Genomic DNA, 18,467 nt, shown 5'->3' with positions numbered 1-18,467 from the left:
TAAGAGACAGTTGGCCTTCCGTGTCTGTGGGTTTTACACCCACCGTTGGCTGAATCCCAGAATGCAGGGCCCGTGGATACAGGGGCGACCCTGGGGGACTTGAGCATCTGTGGGACTTGGTGTCTGCAGGAGTCCTGGGGCCAGTCCCCCATAGACACTGAGGGATGGCTGTTCTCGTGGACCTAGTCAAGTAACCCATCCTTTCCCCATCAGCCCTTACTTTTCACTTTGGTGGATCAATGTGAATGTTCTTTATAAAGGGTTCCTTCAGAAGGTCTTTCTATCGCAATGGACCAGCAGGCACACTTTCTGTTTTTAATGCCTCTGTGAGCTTGTGTGTGTGTGAGTCGCTCAGTCATTCTGACTGCTTTTCAACTCCATGGACTATAGCCCACTTGGCTCCTCTGTCCATGGAATTCTCCAAGCAAGAATACTGGAGCCGATTGCCATTCTCTTCTCTAGGGGATCTTCCCTATCCAAGGATCGAACCCATGTCTCTGTGTCTCCTGAGATGGCAGGCAGATTCTTTGCCACTGGCACCACCATGGGAGAAGCCTATGAGCTCCTGTATCTTTTAGTAAATATTTACCACTGAATTCAAAGTGGTATTGGGGATGGAGAACAGGGATCGTGAACTCTTCACTGACAGCTTTTAATGGCAATTGCGATATTTCTGATTCAAGCCAAATGCACACTTATCAGTAAATGTACTCAGGTAATTTCCACCGCTGAATTTATTTCATGATGCCGTAGGTCCCATTTTCCACTAAGCCCTTTCGTGCTTTGCAACCATTTCGCCTGGGTTAGACAAGTTCTATGTAAGAAACCGACTTGTGTGCAAGACAAAAAAAAAGTGCCGTGAGGTTAGTTGTGGAGATATTCAGAGTTATGAAACGGAGTCATTGTTGTAACCCGGGGTCCTTGGCTTCAGTGATCCCCTCCTGCATAAAAGCATGACGGGAGAGTGTTCACCTGTTGCGTTTTTCACAGGCCCTGGATGGCTTCATCATTGCCGTGACGACAGATGGCAGCATCCTCTATGTCTCTGACAGCATCACGCCTCTCCTCGGGCACTTACCGGTGAGTTTCTGCCCAGACGGCCTTTGCCAGTATGTGTGATCCTCTTTCCCATTCGGGTCTCAGAGTTGGGGCGCTGCGGGTCTGCAGGGTCTGCGTGTGAGGAGGGTCTAGGAGTCCCGACCGGGCCAAGGCCTAGCTCCAGGTGCTTCCAGACAGAGGGCAGGGGCAGGACTCTGTTGTCCCGGGATGCATAAGACCTGAAACAGGGGCCATGGTGCGTCGCCACCCTCCACTGTCCCGGAAGCCGCCCGGAAGCCACGCACCCACGGCACAGCTGTCAGAGCTCAGCGCCTCTGTGGAGGCTGACGGACACCTGCAGAGGAAGACAGGGTGCCCCGGGAGCAGGTGCAGGCGTGTGCACCTGGTGGCTGGAGACAGGACGGGGTTCGGGGATCCCTGGAGATGTGCCTGGGATGCAGTAGGTATAACGCTTGCTGGTGGCGAGGGTTCAGTGACAGGGATGACCGTGGGGGTGGTGTGACTGCAATACTCTTCGAAGATGTTGGACCAGGAGGACCTTGGAGGCAAGGAGGATCTGGGCGGAAGGGCAAGCTCTGCAGTCCAGGGAGCCACCTGGAGCATGGAGTGGGGCGGTGCCAAGGGCACTCCCTTCCCTCTCCCTCCTCTCTCTCCCCCTCCCTCCTTCACTCCCTCCCGTCTTCCTCCCTTCTTCCCTCATACTCCCCGCCTATCCTCCTGAGCCTCTCTGGCTCTCTGGGACCCACATCGGGATGCTGTGACTCACAGAGCAGCACTCGACTGCTGGAGGGCCCCTGGGGGGAAGGTGTCTGGCCAGCCTTCCGCCTCCCACCACGCCAGCGTTTATTCCCACAGAGTCTGACCTGGAAGCATGCTGTACCAGGAGCATCCTTTGTGACTAACAGGGATAAAATATCCTCTCTTCTGTCTCCTCCCAACAAGCCCCACCAAGCCGCTCAGCCCCCATCACCCCTGTTCACACACACAGCGGTTATATGACTAGGGCACTGATGGGGAGGGTAGCAGCCTGCCCTGGGTTCCTGGCCATGGGAAATCATAGGCTGGGATGATACTGGAGGACCATGGTGGCTGCTCCTTAGCTGTGCCTGCCTGGGAGCACCATGGCCTTGCTCTGTGGGCAGCTCGCTCCCCTGGGTGTTGAGCCCAGCTTCGCTAACGGCCAGGACCCCACATCTTCCTGGGTCATACTTTTACTCAGAAGCCACTCCCGCCTCTGCTGATGACACTGGGTGGAGACCAAAACCACTGTCCATGATTTTCCTTTGCAGGTCATCGCGTGTGGTGGCCCAGCATTTTTCACTTTGCAAGGCAGATGCCTTTGCATTACTCCAAATCCGTCTGACATTGTGGTTCAGCCCATGTCCAGAGTGTGTGAGGCTGGGGGTTGTCTCCCTCGAGAGCCCTTGGAAGAGGCTGGTTCTCACTCAGCCCTCAGGAGTCGGGAATGCATTTTCATCTTGGTTTTTGGGTCAGGCTGGAGTAGTGATGTGTGTGTGTGTGTGTGTGTGTGTGCACGCATGCCCACGTGTCAGGCTGGAGTAGTGATGTGTGTGTGTGTGTGTGTGTGTGTGTGTCTGTGTGCACGCATGCCCACGTGTGCATGCTCAGTCATTTCTGATTCTTTGCAACCCAGAACTGTAGCCCACCAGGCTTCTCTGTCCGTGGGAGGCTTCTCTGTCCGTGGGATTCTCCAGGCGAGAATATTGGAGTGGGTTTCCATTCCCTTCCCCAGGGGATCTTCTCAAACCCACGTTTCCTTATTGCAGGTGGATTCTTTACTGTCTGAGCCACCAGGGAAGGAGTGATGAGACCCGATGAAATCTGCATGGTTTCTTTGGGCGGATCTGAGGAGATGGGGTGCTTCTTCGGAGGGAGTTGGGCTTTGTCTTGAGTGGACAGGATTGAGCAGCGAGAGGCACTGATAGAAAGTAAGGCACGTCGCCTCCAGAGTGGCCTGGGGTTGTGCCCAGAGCCGTTTGGTGAAACAGGGTTTGCACTGTTCTGCTTTCTGCTCTTGGTAATATCTGATGCCTGAGTTGCCATGTGTGTCAGAGGGGACTTAGTTAATTGGGAATTCTTCTGATTTGACATTATGCAGCAATTTAGAGTCATCTTTATGAATTATTTTCTTTTTTAAAAAAGGGTAGAGTTAATATTTTATTGTCACTTATCAGATGGCAGTTAGGTATATAATCTTCATGCTTGATCTTTCCTTTATGTAAAAAAAAATTGCAAGTTTTAAACAGTCAATGGCTAGTCATATCTTCAGAAAATATGATTAGATTAATTCATGAATGGTGGCTTCAAGTTTTCCCTTGTAACTCCAGAAAATTCACCCACCTTCTGTCCCTTTTTAAATAACTGGAAGGTTGGCGTGCATTTGGCTTCACACTGTGAAGTAGTGTCCTGATGGCCATTCACATCTGCTTTGAGGAACAGCACATTGGAACACTTTTCAGCGAGAGGATGAGAGAAAGGCTTGATCATTTTGCAAGTCCCACTGTGGTGTTGGAAAAGACTGTTGAGAGTCCCTTGGACTGCAAGGATATCAAACCAGTCAATCCTAAAGGAGATCAGTCCTAACTATTCATTGGAAGGACTGATGATATAGCTGAAACTCCAATACTTTGGCCATCTGATGCAAAGAGCTGACTCACTGGAAAAGACCCTGATGCTGGGAAGGATTGAAGACAGGAGGAGAAGGGGACGACAGAGGATGAGATGGATGGATGGCATCACTGACTCAATGGACTTGAGTTTGAGCAAACTCCAGGAGACAGTGAAGGAAAGGGAAACCTGGCGTGCTGCAGTCCGTGGGGTCGCAAAGAGTTGGACACGACTGAGCGACTGAACAGCAACAATAATGCTGGTTTGTATGTGAAAGCCCTGGCCAGAAGTGCAAGGTCAAAGTGGACTATGGGGTCAAGTTTCTGGGGCAGGGGTCACAGCAGGGTGAAGAGGTCACAGAGAAGGAAGGCAGAGCGCCTGACTCATGATACCTTGAGATGCAGTGCTTTCAAAGAAGCATCCCTTGGCTCTCCTTCTCCACCACCTTCCAGGAGAGTCCACCTGGTTCAAGTCACCTTATCTAGGTGGCTGCAGGTCAGGGTGGACCTGGGAGGGTGCCCTGACTAGGAGAGGGCCCAGCAAGGAGGTGTGGCTGCACATCAGACTTGATCCCAGGTGAAAAGGGTCCAGGTCACTGTTAGACTTGTTTGACTTTTCTGAGCCTTTTGATCTGTATTTATCATGCATGCAGAAGAATGTGTAAGACATATATTATGGTTTTAAACTAATGATGAGGCGAGCGTCAGCACACATGTAGCAGTCACCAGGGGTGAGACAGACAGCACAGCCAGGCCCGCAGAAGTTCGTCTCTGCTCCTTTCCTGACACATCGTCCGCCACGTCGAGGTGGCCATTTCCAGACCATCCTGTCCCTGTTCCTCTCTGCAGTTCTGCCAACTTGTTTTTTAACCATTTATTTTTGGGTCTTTATTGGGGCACATGGGCTTATTGTCGTGGCTTCTCTTGCTGCAGAGCACAGGCGATAGGTGCACAGGCAATAGGTACACTGGCTCAGCAGTTGCGGCACTCGGACTAGAGCATGTGCTCAGTAGTTGCAGCATGCAGGCTTAGTTCCTTCACGGCATGGGAGACCTTCCCAGTCAGGGATGAAACCCATGTCCCCTGCACTGGCAGGCAAGCTCTTAGTTACTAGACCACCAGGGAAGACTGTTGGACCAACTTTTCTGTTAGCCCATCATTAACCACTGTAATTGAGTATGGCCTTTGGTTTATCTCTATGGAGACAGAGCCGTGGAAAGTGCTCTCTGGTGACCTCTCCTCACGCTCAGCTCTGCTGTGACATTTGTCCATCTCACACCGTCCAGAGTGGCCAGCATTGGTTTGTCGTCCTTGCTGTAGGCACCTGCAACAATCCCTGCCTCCAGGCCAATGTGGAACTCTGAGAGACAGCGTCTGTGGATGTCTGTCTGTGTTTCCTAATGGACATTTGTGAGCATCCCTCAAAGAGCTGACCATGTGTACGATCGCTGGATCGTGGGGTAGCAACCGGTCACCATTACTGGGTGACGCCCAGTTGTCTCCATGGTGACGGCACCACTTCACCCTCCATCAGCAGGGGGTAGAGAATTCCTGCTGCTCCTTGACACCATAACTTGATATTGACAGAATTGTCAGTTTCTGTCGGTCTAGCATGTGAAGAAATCTTGAAATTTTGCTTTTCTCCCAATGGCTGGTGTGACTGTCTTCACGTACTTTGTCAGCCGTTGACTTTCCTTTCTTGTGACAACCTCGTTCAAGTCTTTGCTCTTTTCCTACTAGATGGTCTGGGTCTTCTGTGCAGTAATTTGTAAGCACTCTCTCTGTGTTCTGCTTGCTAGTCCTCGGTCGGGTGCTGTTTTATTAATAATTGCCTCCTGGTCACTCTGCCCTAAGGTGACAGTGATGGCCAGACACACAGCACCCAACGCTGGACATGTGAGATTGACAGTGGATCAACCACGCGCTCACAGTCCCAGGGAGGAGTGTGCTCCGTGCCACGCAGGCGCGCGTCGGGGCTGCACGGGGGAGCAGAGCAGGTGTGGTTTGGTAGTCACAAGAGGGTGAGATGCCCCTCAGGTCCCACAACGGATGTGACTGACTGGCAGGGCACTGAAGCCCACTTCCAGGATGAGCAGTAACCGGCCCGGGGGCCCCCAGTAAGGAGGTTTGTTTAGTTCAGGGGACCTGATTAGTGGCAAGAAGGATCTGTCAGTTGGGGTGGTGAGACAGGTTCAGGAGCCCAGTCAAGGCCCTCTCGTTAGATGACAAGGCCACATGTCACTCTGAACCTGCATCCCAGGCGCACACCACAGGTCTGTGCGTTGCAAATACTGCTCTCACTTGAGGCTTGCCTTGCCCTCTCTTTGCAGTCTTTTCATGAAGAGGGAGTGTCTTTAGAGTTGGTCCTTTTTATACCTGAATTCATCCTTCACTTCTCCTGGGTGGAAGCTGTTTTCTGTACTGTCTTCGGAGAGTTTTCCTGTTTGGCAGTTGTCAGTTGGATTCTGAATCTTGTTGTTCAATCGCTCTGTCGTGTCCAACTCTTTGTGACCCCATGGACTGTAGCACACCAGGCTTCCCTGTCCATCACCATCTCCCAGAGTTTGCTCAAATTCTTGTACATTGAGTCGGTGATGCCATCCAACCATCTCATCCTCTGCTGTCCCCTTCTCCTGCCTTCAATCTTTCCCAGCATCAGGGTCTTTTCCAATGAGTCAGCCCTTCGCATCAGGTGGCCAGAGTACTGGAGCTTCAGCTTCAGCATCAGTCCTTCCAATGAATATTCAGGCATGACTTCCTTTAGGATGGACTGGTTTGATCTTCTTGCAGTCCAAGGGACTCTAAAGAGTCTTCTCCAACACCACAGTTCAGAAGCATCAATTCTTTGGTGATTCTGAATCTAAACTGAATCAAATAAGATCACACATGCATCCCATCTGGAGAAGGAAATGGCAACCCACTTCAGTATTCTTGCCTGGGAAATCCCTCGGACAAAGGAGCCTGGCAGACTACAGGCCATGGGGTCACAAAGAGTCAGACATGATGAGCGACTGAGCACGCATGCCTCCCACGCCATGGTCCTCCTGGAGACCGAGCCCCTGGCTGCTTTCTGAGGCCAGTCCTGCCTCTGCTCAACATGAGGCTTCTTTTTCACCAAAACCTCCTTATCACTATGGCTGACACAGACCTCCAGTCAGAACCGCTGGGGCCCCTTGGGCACATCCTGAGCGGGGTGTCCACACAGCCCGCTTCCAGCCCAGCTGGCCGATCTGTGCACTTCATGCTCAGTTAACTTTGCTGGTGCAACTGTTGACTCAGAGACAGAGGACTGTGCTTTCTGTCTGGTCAGATCCTCCGCAGGCTCTCATGGGGTCTAGGAGACAACGTAGGGGAAATGCTGTTGGGAATTAGTGGCAGGCAGTTTAAGTGAAGCCCAGAAAAGGGCAGGATTCTTTTCTTATTGTTGTGTTTTGTTTTTCAATTTGTTTTAATTGGGGTATAATTGCTTTCCCTGGTGGCCCATGGGTAAAGAATCCACCTGCCAATGCAGGAGAAAGGCAGGTTCAATCCCTGGGTGGGGAAGATCCCCTGGAGAAGGAAATGGCAACCCACTCCAGTATTCTTGCCTGGAGAATCCCATGGACAGAGGAGCCTGGCGGGCTATAGTCCATGGGATTGCAAGGAGGTGGACATGACTTGACAACTAAACAACAACAGCAGTTCTTTCTCTACAATGTGTGATAGTTTCTTCTGTATAATGAAATGAATCAGCTATGTGTATACACACATCCCTCCCTCTGGAGCCTCCCCACACCCCATCCCCCATCCACCCCTCCAGGCCATCACAGAGCACCAGGCTGGGCAGCTTCCCATTAGCTATCTATTTTACACATTTCTGTTTTGTCGCTCAGTCGTGTCCAGCTCTTTGCAACCCCACAGACTGTAGCACACCAGTCTTCTTGTCCTTCATGATCCCCCAGGAGTTTGCTCACACTCGTGTCCGTTGAGTCGATGATGCCATCCCACCATCTCGTCCTCTGCTTCCCCTTCTCCTCCTACACTCAGTCTTTCCCAGCAGCAGGGTCTCTTCCGGTGAGTCGGCTCTTCGCTTCAGGTGGCCCCAGGCCTGGCGCTTCAGCGTCAGCCCTTGCAGTGAATGTGCAGGGTGGGTTTCACACGCGGTAGGGTGCATACGTCAGTGCTGCTCGCTCAGTTGTCCCCCTCCCTTCCCCCACTGTGTCCGCATGTCCACTCTCTACATCTGTATTTCCGTTCCTGAAGGGCAGATGGTTGATAAGGGAGCCAAGGGCACAGCAGCATGTTGGCATCAAGAACCTTCCATCGGTAACACGTAAATGACGTTCCAGATAATGTGATTCAGCTGTGGGATGGCACCGCCCCTCCCTCATCTCTGGAATGGACACAGTTTTAATAAACAGAGCTCACTCCACGCATTCAAGGGACGGTACAATTGCAGGAATTAATTTACTCTCCTGTGAGCACTGGTGTTTAAATTCTCAAATTATCATTGTTTGTGTTGGTTTCCAGCACACGGAAATTGCATAATAGGAATAGAACAGCAAAGACCCAGAAAGAGCTCGCTCTGTGCTGAGTGTGTTCTGAGTCCTCCTCGTCTGTCCACTCTTCATCATCACAACCCCTCCTCCCACAGCTTACCTCTCCCTCCTGCCTCCAGCTTTCATCTTTGTCCTGTGCACAGCCTGCATCCTGAGGCGCCCCCACAGCCCTCTGACCTGCCAGTCACCCCCACAGGAGCCACACGGCCAGGCAGCCCCCCGCCTGGCACCCTGCCACCCCACCATCAGGGGTGTGGGCTTCCTACCGGCCCTCCAAGAAGAGACCATGTGGGGACGTAGTCATTGTTTTCAAGGATCCAGGATGTCTTTCAGAAGAAAGAGTACTGTCATCTGTGAGCGTGAGTCATGTTCCAAAAAACTAAAGGGAGTGGGCTGAAAATAGAATCCAGAACATCAGAAGGGACTTGGAGAAAGCCAGACTGAGATGGGGATGGCACAGTGAGTACTGTGGTTGCAGAGAGATGAAAACAGGAGCCTCCATGTGGGGAGCCCGGGAGACCCCAGAGTCCCTCCCTCCACCCCTGCCCTTCAGTGGCTACCAGGCGTGTCCTCCAGCCCTGGAGCCCTGGCTGCAGGAAGGGAGGGACTTGCCTGCTTTGCTGTGCTGCTGGAATAAAGGAGCAGAACTCGGCATCCTGAGTCGGTGGTGGGCGGGTGGACAATGACGTTGTCAACTGAGGGACTCAGCCCCTTCCTCAGAGTCTCCCCTTCCCTGGACCTGTTACAACCACCTGGCTTCTGTGTCCCCTCCCTCCTCCAGCAACTGGAGGGTCTGAAATAAAAGCAAAGTCCTACCCACCTTTGTCCATGTCCCCCAGTGGATGCCCTGGCACACGGGCTCAGCCCTGACTCCCCCAGCGATGCTAAGGCCAGACCCCACTGCCCTTTCCCTTCCCTCTCCCTACTCTCCTCTCCCTTACTGGGCCATCAAGGCCCCCATCCCCACTTCTCTTTAGGCCTGGACCCCTGCCTGGGGCACCCAGACAGCCTGGTGGACACCATCTTGTCCCCAGACACCCCCTCTACCATGAAGATCACTCCCTCTGGGAACTGTCCTGGTAGATCCCCTACCCATCCTTATGGACTCTGCAGCCCGTGCTCAGCATCCTCTGGCACCTTGTTTTTATTTCTGTCACAGTGCTAGCCACATGGTTCTTTCAGTTCATCACCTTGCCTTTCTTGAAGGCCAAGCACCATCCAATGTCAGGGGTGCAGGTGAGGCAGGCAGAGAACCCAGGTCGTCACTTGAAAGAAGGAGAAAACTTAGGGTTGTATCCTGCGTGATTAACAAACCACCATCCTGCCTGGTACCTGCCGTGTGCCCTTGTACCAGCAGCGGACTCGAATCCGCTCCTCTCACCTCACAAGCCTCTTCATTTTTCAGTGGAGCAAACTGCAGCTTGGAGGGCAGAGCTGTGCTCACATCCCATCTCAGGGGCTCCCATCTGCCTCTCCCTCCGCCCCCTAGGCCTTACCACCTGGTCAAAGGTGTGCCAACAAAGGTTGTTATAGTCAAAACTATGGTTTTTCCAGTAGTCGTGTACAGATGTGAGAGTTGGACCATAAAGAAAACTGAATGCCAAAGAATTGATGTTTTTGAACTGTGCTGCTGGAGAAGACTCTTGAGAGTTACTTGGACAGCAAGGAGATCCAACCAGTCAGTCCTAAAGGAGATCAACCCTGAATATTCATTGCTGGGATTGATGCTGAAGCCAAAGCTCCAATACCACCTGATGTGAAGAGCCGACTCATTGGAAAAGAGCCTGATGCTGGGAAAGACTGAGGGCAGGAGGAGAAGGGGACAACAGAGGATGAGATGGTTGGATGGCATCACTGACCCAGTGGACATGAGTTTGAGCAAGCTCTGGGAATTGGCAATGGACAGGGAGTCTTGGCGTGCTGCAGTCCGTGGGTTCGCAGAGTCGGACATGACTGACCGACTGAAAAACAAAGACGTGCCTTCCCCGGCAGGTGCAGATGACACAGAAACAGTGACCAGAGCACCAAGGGTGAGCCGCGGGTCCTGTTGAGAGTGCGGGGCTGTCGCGGGCGCTTTCTCAGGGGAGATGACGTCAAAGCCGGAACCGAAGGATGCGCGCGAGTTCCTGAGCACCAGGACAGTGTGTGGAATGTTCCAGCCTGAGGGAGCAGCCTACGGGGAGTCCCAGAGGACGAGCACAGCTGGCAACCTGGAGAAGGGACAGTTTGCGGGGCTGGAGAAGGTCTAGGGACGGAGGGTGTGCTGAGTGGAGCCTGACGAGTGAATCAAGGTATTTGGGCTTGTCCCAGGAGCGGTCGGACGGTCAGCAGCTTACGAAAGGATTTAAGTGAGTTGGTGACTTGATCTGATACAAGGCTGCTGGCAGAGTACAAATTGGGCAGAAGACAAAAGTTGATGTGGGAAGGCCAGTCTGGCCATTCACCAGAGATGATGGTCTGGATGAGGGTGGAGGCCATAGAGAAAGAAAGGCATGGATCTGACAGAAACTTTATTAACTTTTTATTTTGTATTGGTATAGCCAATTAACAATGTTGTGATAGTTTCAGGTGGAAAGCCAAGGGGCTCAGGCATACATATACATGGATCCATTCTCCCCCAAACTGCCCTCCCATCCAGGCTGCCACATGACGTTGAGCAGAGTTCCCTGTGCTGTACAGAGTAGGTCCTTGCTGATTATCCATTTAAAATATAGCCGTGTGTATCTGTTCTTCCCAAACTCCCTAACTATCCCTTCCCCACCTCCTCTGGCAACTGTAAGTTCATCCTCTAAACCTGTGAGCCTCTCTCTGTTTTGTAGGTAACTTCATTGTGTCATTTCATTTAAGATCCCTCCTATAAGGGATATCAGACGGTATTTCTCCTCTGTCTGACTTACTTCACTCACTATGACACTCTCTTGGATCTGAGAGCATTTGAGGGAGGAAAACCTCACAGCATTTGGACATTGGATGTGAAAATGATTGGGAGAGGTCAAAGATGCCAGCTGGGTGTCGGGTGTGGGCCGGTGACTGCCTAGCAACACCGCACGTGGGGAGAGAAAACACGGGGAGGAGGAGGATATGGCACGGGGGACGTGTGTGGGTCTGGGGTCCCCACGGGTGTCTGGGAGGCAGTTGGAAGGTTAAGCCAGGACTTCCAAGAGCGAGTTGCCTGCCTGTGCACAGTCCGTGCTTGACGCTGTGGGCGGGGATGAGTTTAGGGAGGGATGGAGGCGCATCTGTCTCCTCTCTCCCGCCGTGGTCTCCCACCTGTACTGGACACACGCTGTGCTGTGCTCAGTCACCTCAGTCGTGTCCGACTCTGCGACCCCATGGATTGTAGCCCGCCAGGCTTCTCTGTCCGTGAGATTCTCCAGGCAAGAATACTGGAGTGGACTGCCAGGCCCTCCTCCAGGGGATCTTCCCAACCCAGGGATCGAAACTGAGCCTCTTAAATCCCTGCATTGATTGGCAGGCAGAGTCTTTACCACTAGCCACTATAAATTTAAATCACCCCCTGTGCTCTGACCACATGGCGTTATTTTAATTTCAATTAGAATAATTAAATACAATTAAAAATTCTGTCTTCGGGGGAATTCCTTGGTGGTCCAGTAGTTAGGACTTAGTACTTTCATTGCCAGAGCCCCAGTTCAATCCCTGATTGGGAAACTAAGCTCCCAAGGGGTGGCTACAAAATATATATATATGTACATATGTATATATGTCTTCAGTCACACTAGCCCCATTTCAAGTGCTCAGAAGCCATGTGGCTCGTGGCTTCCCTGGTGGCCAGGGCAGGTTGCAGACCACTTCTATCACCTTAGACCACTCTAGTGGGCAGCACTGGGTCCAGGCTCTATTGGATTTGTGTCCACGGGTGCGCAGGTCCTCAGAAGAAAAAGTACAATTCCTTAGATTAGCTACCTTTGAGAAGTCAACAGGCAGCTGTTTGCTGGCCTGAAGGTCAGAGGAGGAACGCTGCACTCTTCAAGGTGCGTCACAGGAGTGGTTGGCCTCATGCTGGGGCTCCACGTCAGCCACATGGCCCCAGCGAGAACTTGGGAGTCTCGGCACACGAGGCTCCTCTTCATGTTTGTCTGGCCAAAGTCTGAATTCTTTCTTGGGCCCATGGGCAATAGCGTATTTGCATCTGAATGACTAAACCCTTCTCGATGACAATTCACTACCACAGAGTCTCCCCAGAGAGTCAGATCTGGAGCTTCTCATTTCAGAAGTCAGTTATGAGTTGTCAAGAAGGTTCAGTTTCTGCTCTTGTTTTTGTTTTCCATCTTCGTGGAGTGTGTACCTTTGTTCTTTTCTTTTCCAGTCGGATGTCATGGATCAGAATTTGTTAAATTTCCTTCCAGAGCAAGAACACTCGGAAGTCTATAAAATGCTCTCTTCCCACATGCCTGTGACGGACGGCCCTTCCCCAGAATACTTAAAATGTAAGTTTAACTTCACTGGTTTTATGAGAGAGAAAAATAAGGATCTTATATTAGAAAAGAAGGTTAAGAGTCTACAGCCATACCACCCTTAAGGCACCCGATCTAGTCTGATCTCAGAAGCTAAGCCGGGTTGGACCTGGTTAGCACTTGGATGGGAGAAAGGAAGTCAGAATGAATTAAGAAGGGAGGACTAATTTTAAAAATAATTTTCCTTGTGACTCAGAACATATCCAAGATCCTTAGAGGTATATTTTAAGTTTACAGCTAAAACCGGAGTTTGGAATATGTAAAATGTTGAACTTTTATGTGGAAATTTTGAAAAGCACAGAGCTTTAGAATAACAACTTTGTTTTGCATGTGATAACAAGAGATTACCTTTTTTTCATTTGAGAGTCTTTTAGTAATAAAGGATACAAAAATCACTGAATAATCTGTTTATTTTGGAGGACGCTAGAAAACTAGATTTGTATGATACTAAGTAACCAACTAAAACCTGAATAATTAGGTCAAAACTCTCTTCAGAGGCCGTCATCTGATTATTTTTATACATTTGCAGATTTTGCGGAATTTTAAAGCTTTTATCAAAATCAGCAACTCGGATAGAAAGCTGGCCTGGTCACTTAATGAAGCGCGTTCTTTGATGATGATAGCAACAATGCCTTATACTTATTCAAGCCTTAGTTCCTTTTCCATGAATAATTTGTCCTGTTGTACATCTGATTTTCCTTCAAAGCAAAGTGGAAAGATTAAATTAAAGAGAGCAGCTCTATATGAGCAGCTTTATTTTAACATACCATACGAAAACGACCAGAACTAATCAATGCCGACAGAACCAACCGCAGACATCTGTGCTTAAATTAAGACTAATTGGCTCCGAGTACGGGATGCAAACTATCTATAAACTATGGAGCGGAAAAAACTATGTTGCCAAGGTTATGAAACCATGTCCAAAAGTCAGCTATAAGGAGACAACTAGCCCGGCCATGTGTTGACCAAACCCTGTGAGTTTCCCAAGATGCCGCTTGTTTAGTCTAGAATCATTGGCTAATGCTTTTATTCCCTTTCTCTCCTTTTTTCCCTTTAACGGCCCAGCTGACAACGATTTAGAGTTTTATTGCCATCTTCTCAGAGGCAGCTTGAACCCAAAGGAATTTCCAACTTATGAATACATAAAATTTGTAGGAAATTTTCGCTCTTACAACAATGGTAAGCATTCATTGTCATATAGTTGTGTGGCTGTGTTGGCTTTTCTCATGCGCCGTGGGGAGAAGCAGGGAGATGTGCCTTCCACATTTGCATGTGGATTTCTGTGTTCCAAAGATGTGCTTTTGTTGCTCGTAAACGGGTATCGCCCATTCGGGAAGAACACACCCCCACACCTGTTTATGCCAGCGCACTAAGTGCCGCCAAAAGGCACATTATTCATTTATTTATTTTCAGGCTAATGGAATAGTTCTGTGCTGCGAGAAACAAACAGCAGTTAATAAAGAACAGGCTCAGCCTACACACAGCCAAACAGGGCTTCACTGGGACACGAGGATGTGTAACCTTGGCGTCTGCATTTTTATCCTCCTTTATACGGAAGTGCCTAGAGCCTGTTTTCATAGCTTCAGTCCCTGGGCCTTCAGGGCTTCCCTGGTGGCTCAGAGTGTAAAGAATCTGCCTGCAAAGTGGGAGACCATGTTCGATCTCTGGGTTGGAAACATCCCCTGGAAAAGGGAATGGCTATACACCCTAGTGTTCTTGCCTGGGAAATCCTATGGACAGAGGAGCCCTGGCGGGCTACAGTCTGTGGGGTCACAAAGAGTCAGACATGACTGAGTGACTAACTTTTCATAGGGGCCTCGTGTTCAATCTGGACATGGTCCTTTTATAAGGAGCCGCCCACCTCCATTAGATGAATTATCAAACCACATAAGCCAAGCAGTAAAATGATGCTTTCTGGAATTACCCAGATAACTCATTGTGTCCAAACTCTCAATTAGACTTAAACCCTCTGTTTTACTTTTGACCCCAAAATGAGAACACAGGCCTGATGCCAGAGATTCAGAAACACAAGCCCCAGCACACAGCCCCCATTGAGGAGACCGGCTCAGGGTGGCCAGTCCTCAAAACCCGACACAAAACACCTAAATCTGAAAGCTCTAGCATTTCATAAAACAGCAAAGATGGGGGGAAGAAACAGAAAGCAGTGTTGATAGAAAGTGGTGAAAAGTGAAGAGGGAAGGAGAAAGCACATGGAAACAAATACAGAAAGACGAGGGGCAATGGGAAAGAGGGGTGGGCAGGTGGGTGACAGGGGGCTGATGGAGACGAGGGGCGATGGGAAGGAGGGGTGGGCAGCTGGGTGACAGGAGACTGATGGAGACCCCCTGACTTGTGCCACTTCGCTTGCTGTTGGCTCTGACCCATGGTCAAGTCCATCACCCCCATCGAATTAGTCCCAGAGTTTCCAATAGAAGCAGCCAGAGTTATGACCCTGAGTCTTAATGCTGGGCTCACCAGGATGTCTCCTCCAGCCTCAGAAGATCCCTGTTATATGTTATTTGCATAAACATACAGGATTTGCTTAAAAGGCTGCAACAATTTGCTGAACAGCATAATCCTTCAGGCCCAGCATTCAGGGCTGATTCCTGGATGATGGGCTCCGTTGCCAATTTGGGGCCCTTCTGAGAAGCTCCCCCATTCCTAGGGCTCGGGGTGTTTGAGCAGTTGGAAGTGATAGCAGGTCGGCCTTCCCCAGTGTGTGTGTGTGTGTGTGTGTGTGTGTTAATTGCTCAGTCGTGTCTGGCTCTTTGCGGTACTATGGAGGGTAGCTGTCCAGCCTCCTTTGTCCATGGGATTCTCCAGGCAAGAATACTGCAGTGGGTTGCCATTCCCTTCTCCGGGGGATCTTCCTGACCCAGGGATCGAACCCAGGTCTCCTTAATTGCAGATGAGTTCTTTACCATCTGAACCACCAGGGAAACTCCAGGGAACCCTTAAATCTGGGCAAATCAGGGTGATGCCAAGGCTTGCCCACTCATCTGACTCATCTGAGAGGCTTTCCTGAATCACATGGGATACAAGTGTAATGAACCACACAACTAAGTAAAGAAACTGACCCAAGAGGTGCCCCATGACAAAGTCAATTTGGTGCCAGCCTGGTGCCAGTGGTTCCCTGCTTGTTACCATGCAGATTCCCTGGGTGTCGCTGGAAGATTCTAGTTCAGGAGACCTGAGGGTGGGGCTGGGACTGAGCAGAAGGAAAAGAGCCTTGGGGTTCTGATACAAAGGGACTTTGACTTTGAGAAATTGTCCCATTGTGATCCTAAAGTCCATTGTTTGCGTGGGAATTTTTAAAATTTATTTATTTTTATTGAAGGATAGTTGCTTTACAATATTGATTTGATTTCTACCATACATCAGCATGAATTAGCCATAGGTGTACATGTGTCCCCTCCCTCTTGAACCTCCCTCCCACCTGCCACCTTTTGCCACCCCTCTAGGTTGTTACACAGCCCTAGTTTCACTTTCCTGAGTCACACAATAAATTTCCATTGGCTCTCTCTTTTACATTGGATAGTGTATACGCTTCTATGCTGCTTTCTCCAGAGGAACCTGTCTGGCTACAGTTCGTGGGGTCTTAAAGGGTTGGACACGACTGAAGCAACTTAACACGTGCTTCCATGCTGCTTTCTCCATTCATCTCACCCTCTCCTTCCTCCCCTAACCCTTGTCCATAAGTCTATTCTCTATGTGTACATCTCCATTGCTTCCCTGCAGAGGAATTTTAATGACACTCCTCTTGCTTACGGAACTCTTCCAGGCAACTCTGTCCTTGAATTAATATAAGTGTTGGCTTGGATGTTGCTTAAAATGTGTGCAGTGGCCATAATGCCACCTGCTGGAGTAGCAGCTTATCCCCATTGGCTACGTGCAAGGAAGGGCCCCCAGAGTGCCAAAACTATGGAAATTATGGGATGCTGCTCCCATGTGTCTCCATGACAACAGCGGACATGCTGAATGAAAGGTACCAGGTTGTGATTGGCTGGTGAGCAGTGTTATCCTGTGAATTTACATTTCCACGACTCTCATTAAGATGCTGCTGAACACTGCATTGAAGCTTCCTGTCATTTATCACATTTTAGAGGGTTTCAGGGAAGTAGCCTGGCTTCATTGAGAATACCTGGACTTTTCATTTTTTTAACCAACAAGGTTTTATTTTCAAGTTGGGACAATGTTTTTTGCCTGAAACAATGTGTGGAAATCATGTGTGATTTTTTTTTAAACTGTTACTGCTAAAAACACACAGCATGAAAAGTGGAAAATTTTAAACCAAGAATCTAAAACCAGCGTGTCTTTCCAGAGCCTGCTAAACAAACCAAAGTTAGGGGGTCTTTCTTGAAAAAAGAGTCTCCAAATGTAATTGTGGAAAAGCTGAAGTCTAATTCTCACTCAGATTAAAATAGCAAAATATGTCAGATGAGTGAATTTCTGAGATGGAACCCTATGCGATCACCAGCATCCAGCCATTTTTTATCTCTCAAGTAAGGCTTAATGTAAGAAATCACTCAAATTTGGTTCTGTGGGTTTACTTCTCAATAAACATGAAATAATGGAATAATAAAAACAGCTCCCCTTAGAAAGGTTTCCGTAGCACCAGGTCCTCGGCTCAGCCCTGACACTGATCATCTCGTTGAATCCTGGCAGCAGTCTCTTGAGATTGTCCTAATGGCATTATCCTATCTTTTTTTTAATTGAAGAATAGTTGATTCACAGTGTTATATTAGTTTCAGATGTACAGCACAGTGATTCAGTGATACATATATTATGTATGTAGACATCCCAGGTGGTGCTAGTGGCAAAAAAAATCCTCCTGCCAATGCAGGAGGTACAAGAGATGCAGATTGGGTCACTGGATCAGAAAGGTCCCCTGGAGGAGGAAATGGCAACCCACTCCAGTATTCTTGCCTGGGAAATCCCATGGACAGAAAAGCCCGGTGGGCCATGGGGTTGCACAGAGTCAAACACAGCTGAGGGACTGAGCACATATATATATGTACATACATGTATGAAATATGTATGTGTATATATATATGGATGTTAAAAGTGAAAGTGTTAGTCGCTCAGTTGTGTCCAACTCTTTGGAATCCCATGGACTGGAGCTCACCAGGCTCCTCTGTCCATGGAATTCTCCAGGCAAGAATACCAGAATGGGTAGCTATTCCCTTCTGCAGGGTATCTTCCCAACCCAGGGGTTGAACCCAGGTCTCTTAACATTTCAGGAAGATTCTTTACCATCTGAGTCACCAGGGAATCCCTATATATGAATATATACATATATATATATATTCTTTTTCATATTCTTTTCCATTATGGATTATTACAAAATACTGAGTATTATTTTTTGTCCTATACAGTAGGTCCTCGTTGGTTATCTCTTTTATATGCAATACTGTGTATATGTTAATCTCAAACTCCTGATTTAGTCCTCCCCACCACCAGGTTTCCCCTTTGGTAACTGTAAGTTTGTTTTCTAAGTCAGTGAGTCTGTTTCTGTTTTGTAAATAAATTCATTTGTATCTTTTTCTTTTTGGATTCCACAGATGAGTGATTTCATTTGATATTTGTCTTTGACTTAGTTCACTTAGTATGATAATCTCTAGGTCCATCAATGTTGCTGCAAATGGCATTATTTCATTCTTTTTACGGCTGAGCAGTTTTTTTTTTTTTTTTTTGGCTGTGCTGGGTTTACATTGCTCCACAGGTTTTTTTCTAGTTGCAGCAAGTGGGGGCCACTCTCTAGTTGGGAT

General features: G+C 49.2%; 1 protein-coding gene across 6 annotated transcripts in view; it reads left to right on the top strand.

Moving 5' to 3' along the window:
* The window catches only part of NPAS2 (neuronal PAS domain protein 2), a 216,010-nt gene that overhangs the window by 138,358 nt on the left and 59,185 nt on the right, over positions 1–18,467 (top strand). For 5 of the 6 annotated variants that reach the window (XM_055401013.2, XM_055401012.2, XM_055401010.2 and 2 more), the window contains exons 5-7: positions 991–1,080; positions 12,552–12,672; positions 13,765–13,878. In XM_055401013.2, coding sequence (XP_055256988.2) covers positions 991–1,080; positions 12,552–12,672; positions 13,765–13,878 — 325 coding nt within the window. Of the gene's footprint in view, positions 1–990; positions 1,081–6,532; positions 10,905–12,551; positions 12,673–13,764; positions 13,879–18,467 lie in introns of those variants that run through there. The other variant, XM_055401014.2, reaches the window with a different exon arrangement.

This window comes from Moschus berezovskii, chromosome 11 (genome assembly GCF_049115385.1).
Source record: "Moschus berezovskii isolate FMDL1 chromosome 11, NW_MosBer_1.0, whole genome shotgun sequence".
Taxonomy (NCBI): domain Eukaryota; kingdom Metazoa; phylum Chordata; class Mammalia; order Artiodactyla; family Moschidae; genus Moschus; species Moschus berezovskii.
This window is presented reverse-complemented; position numbering and strand designations above follow the sequence as displayed.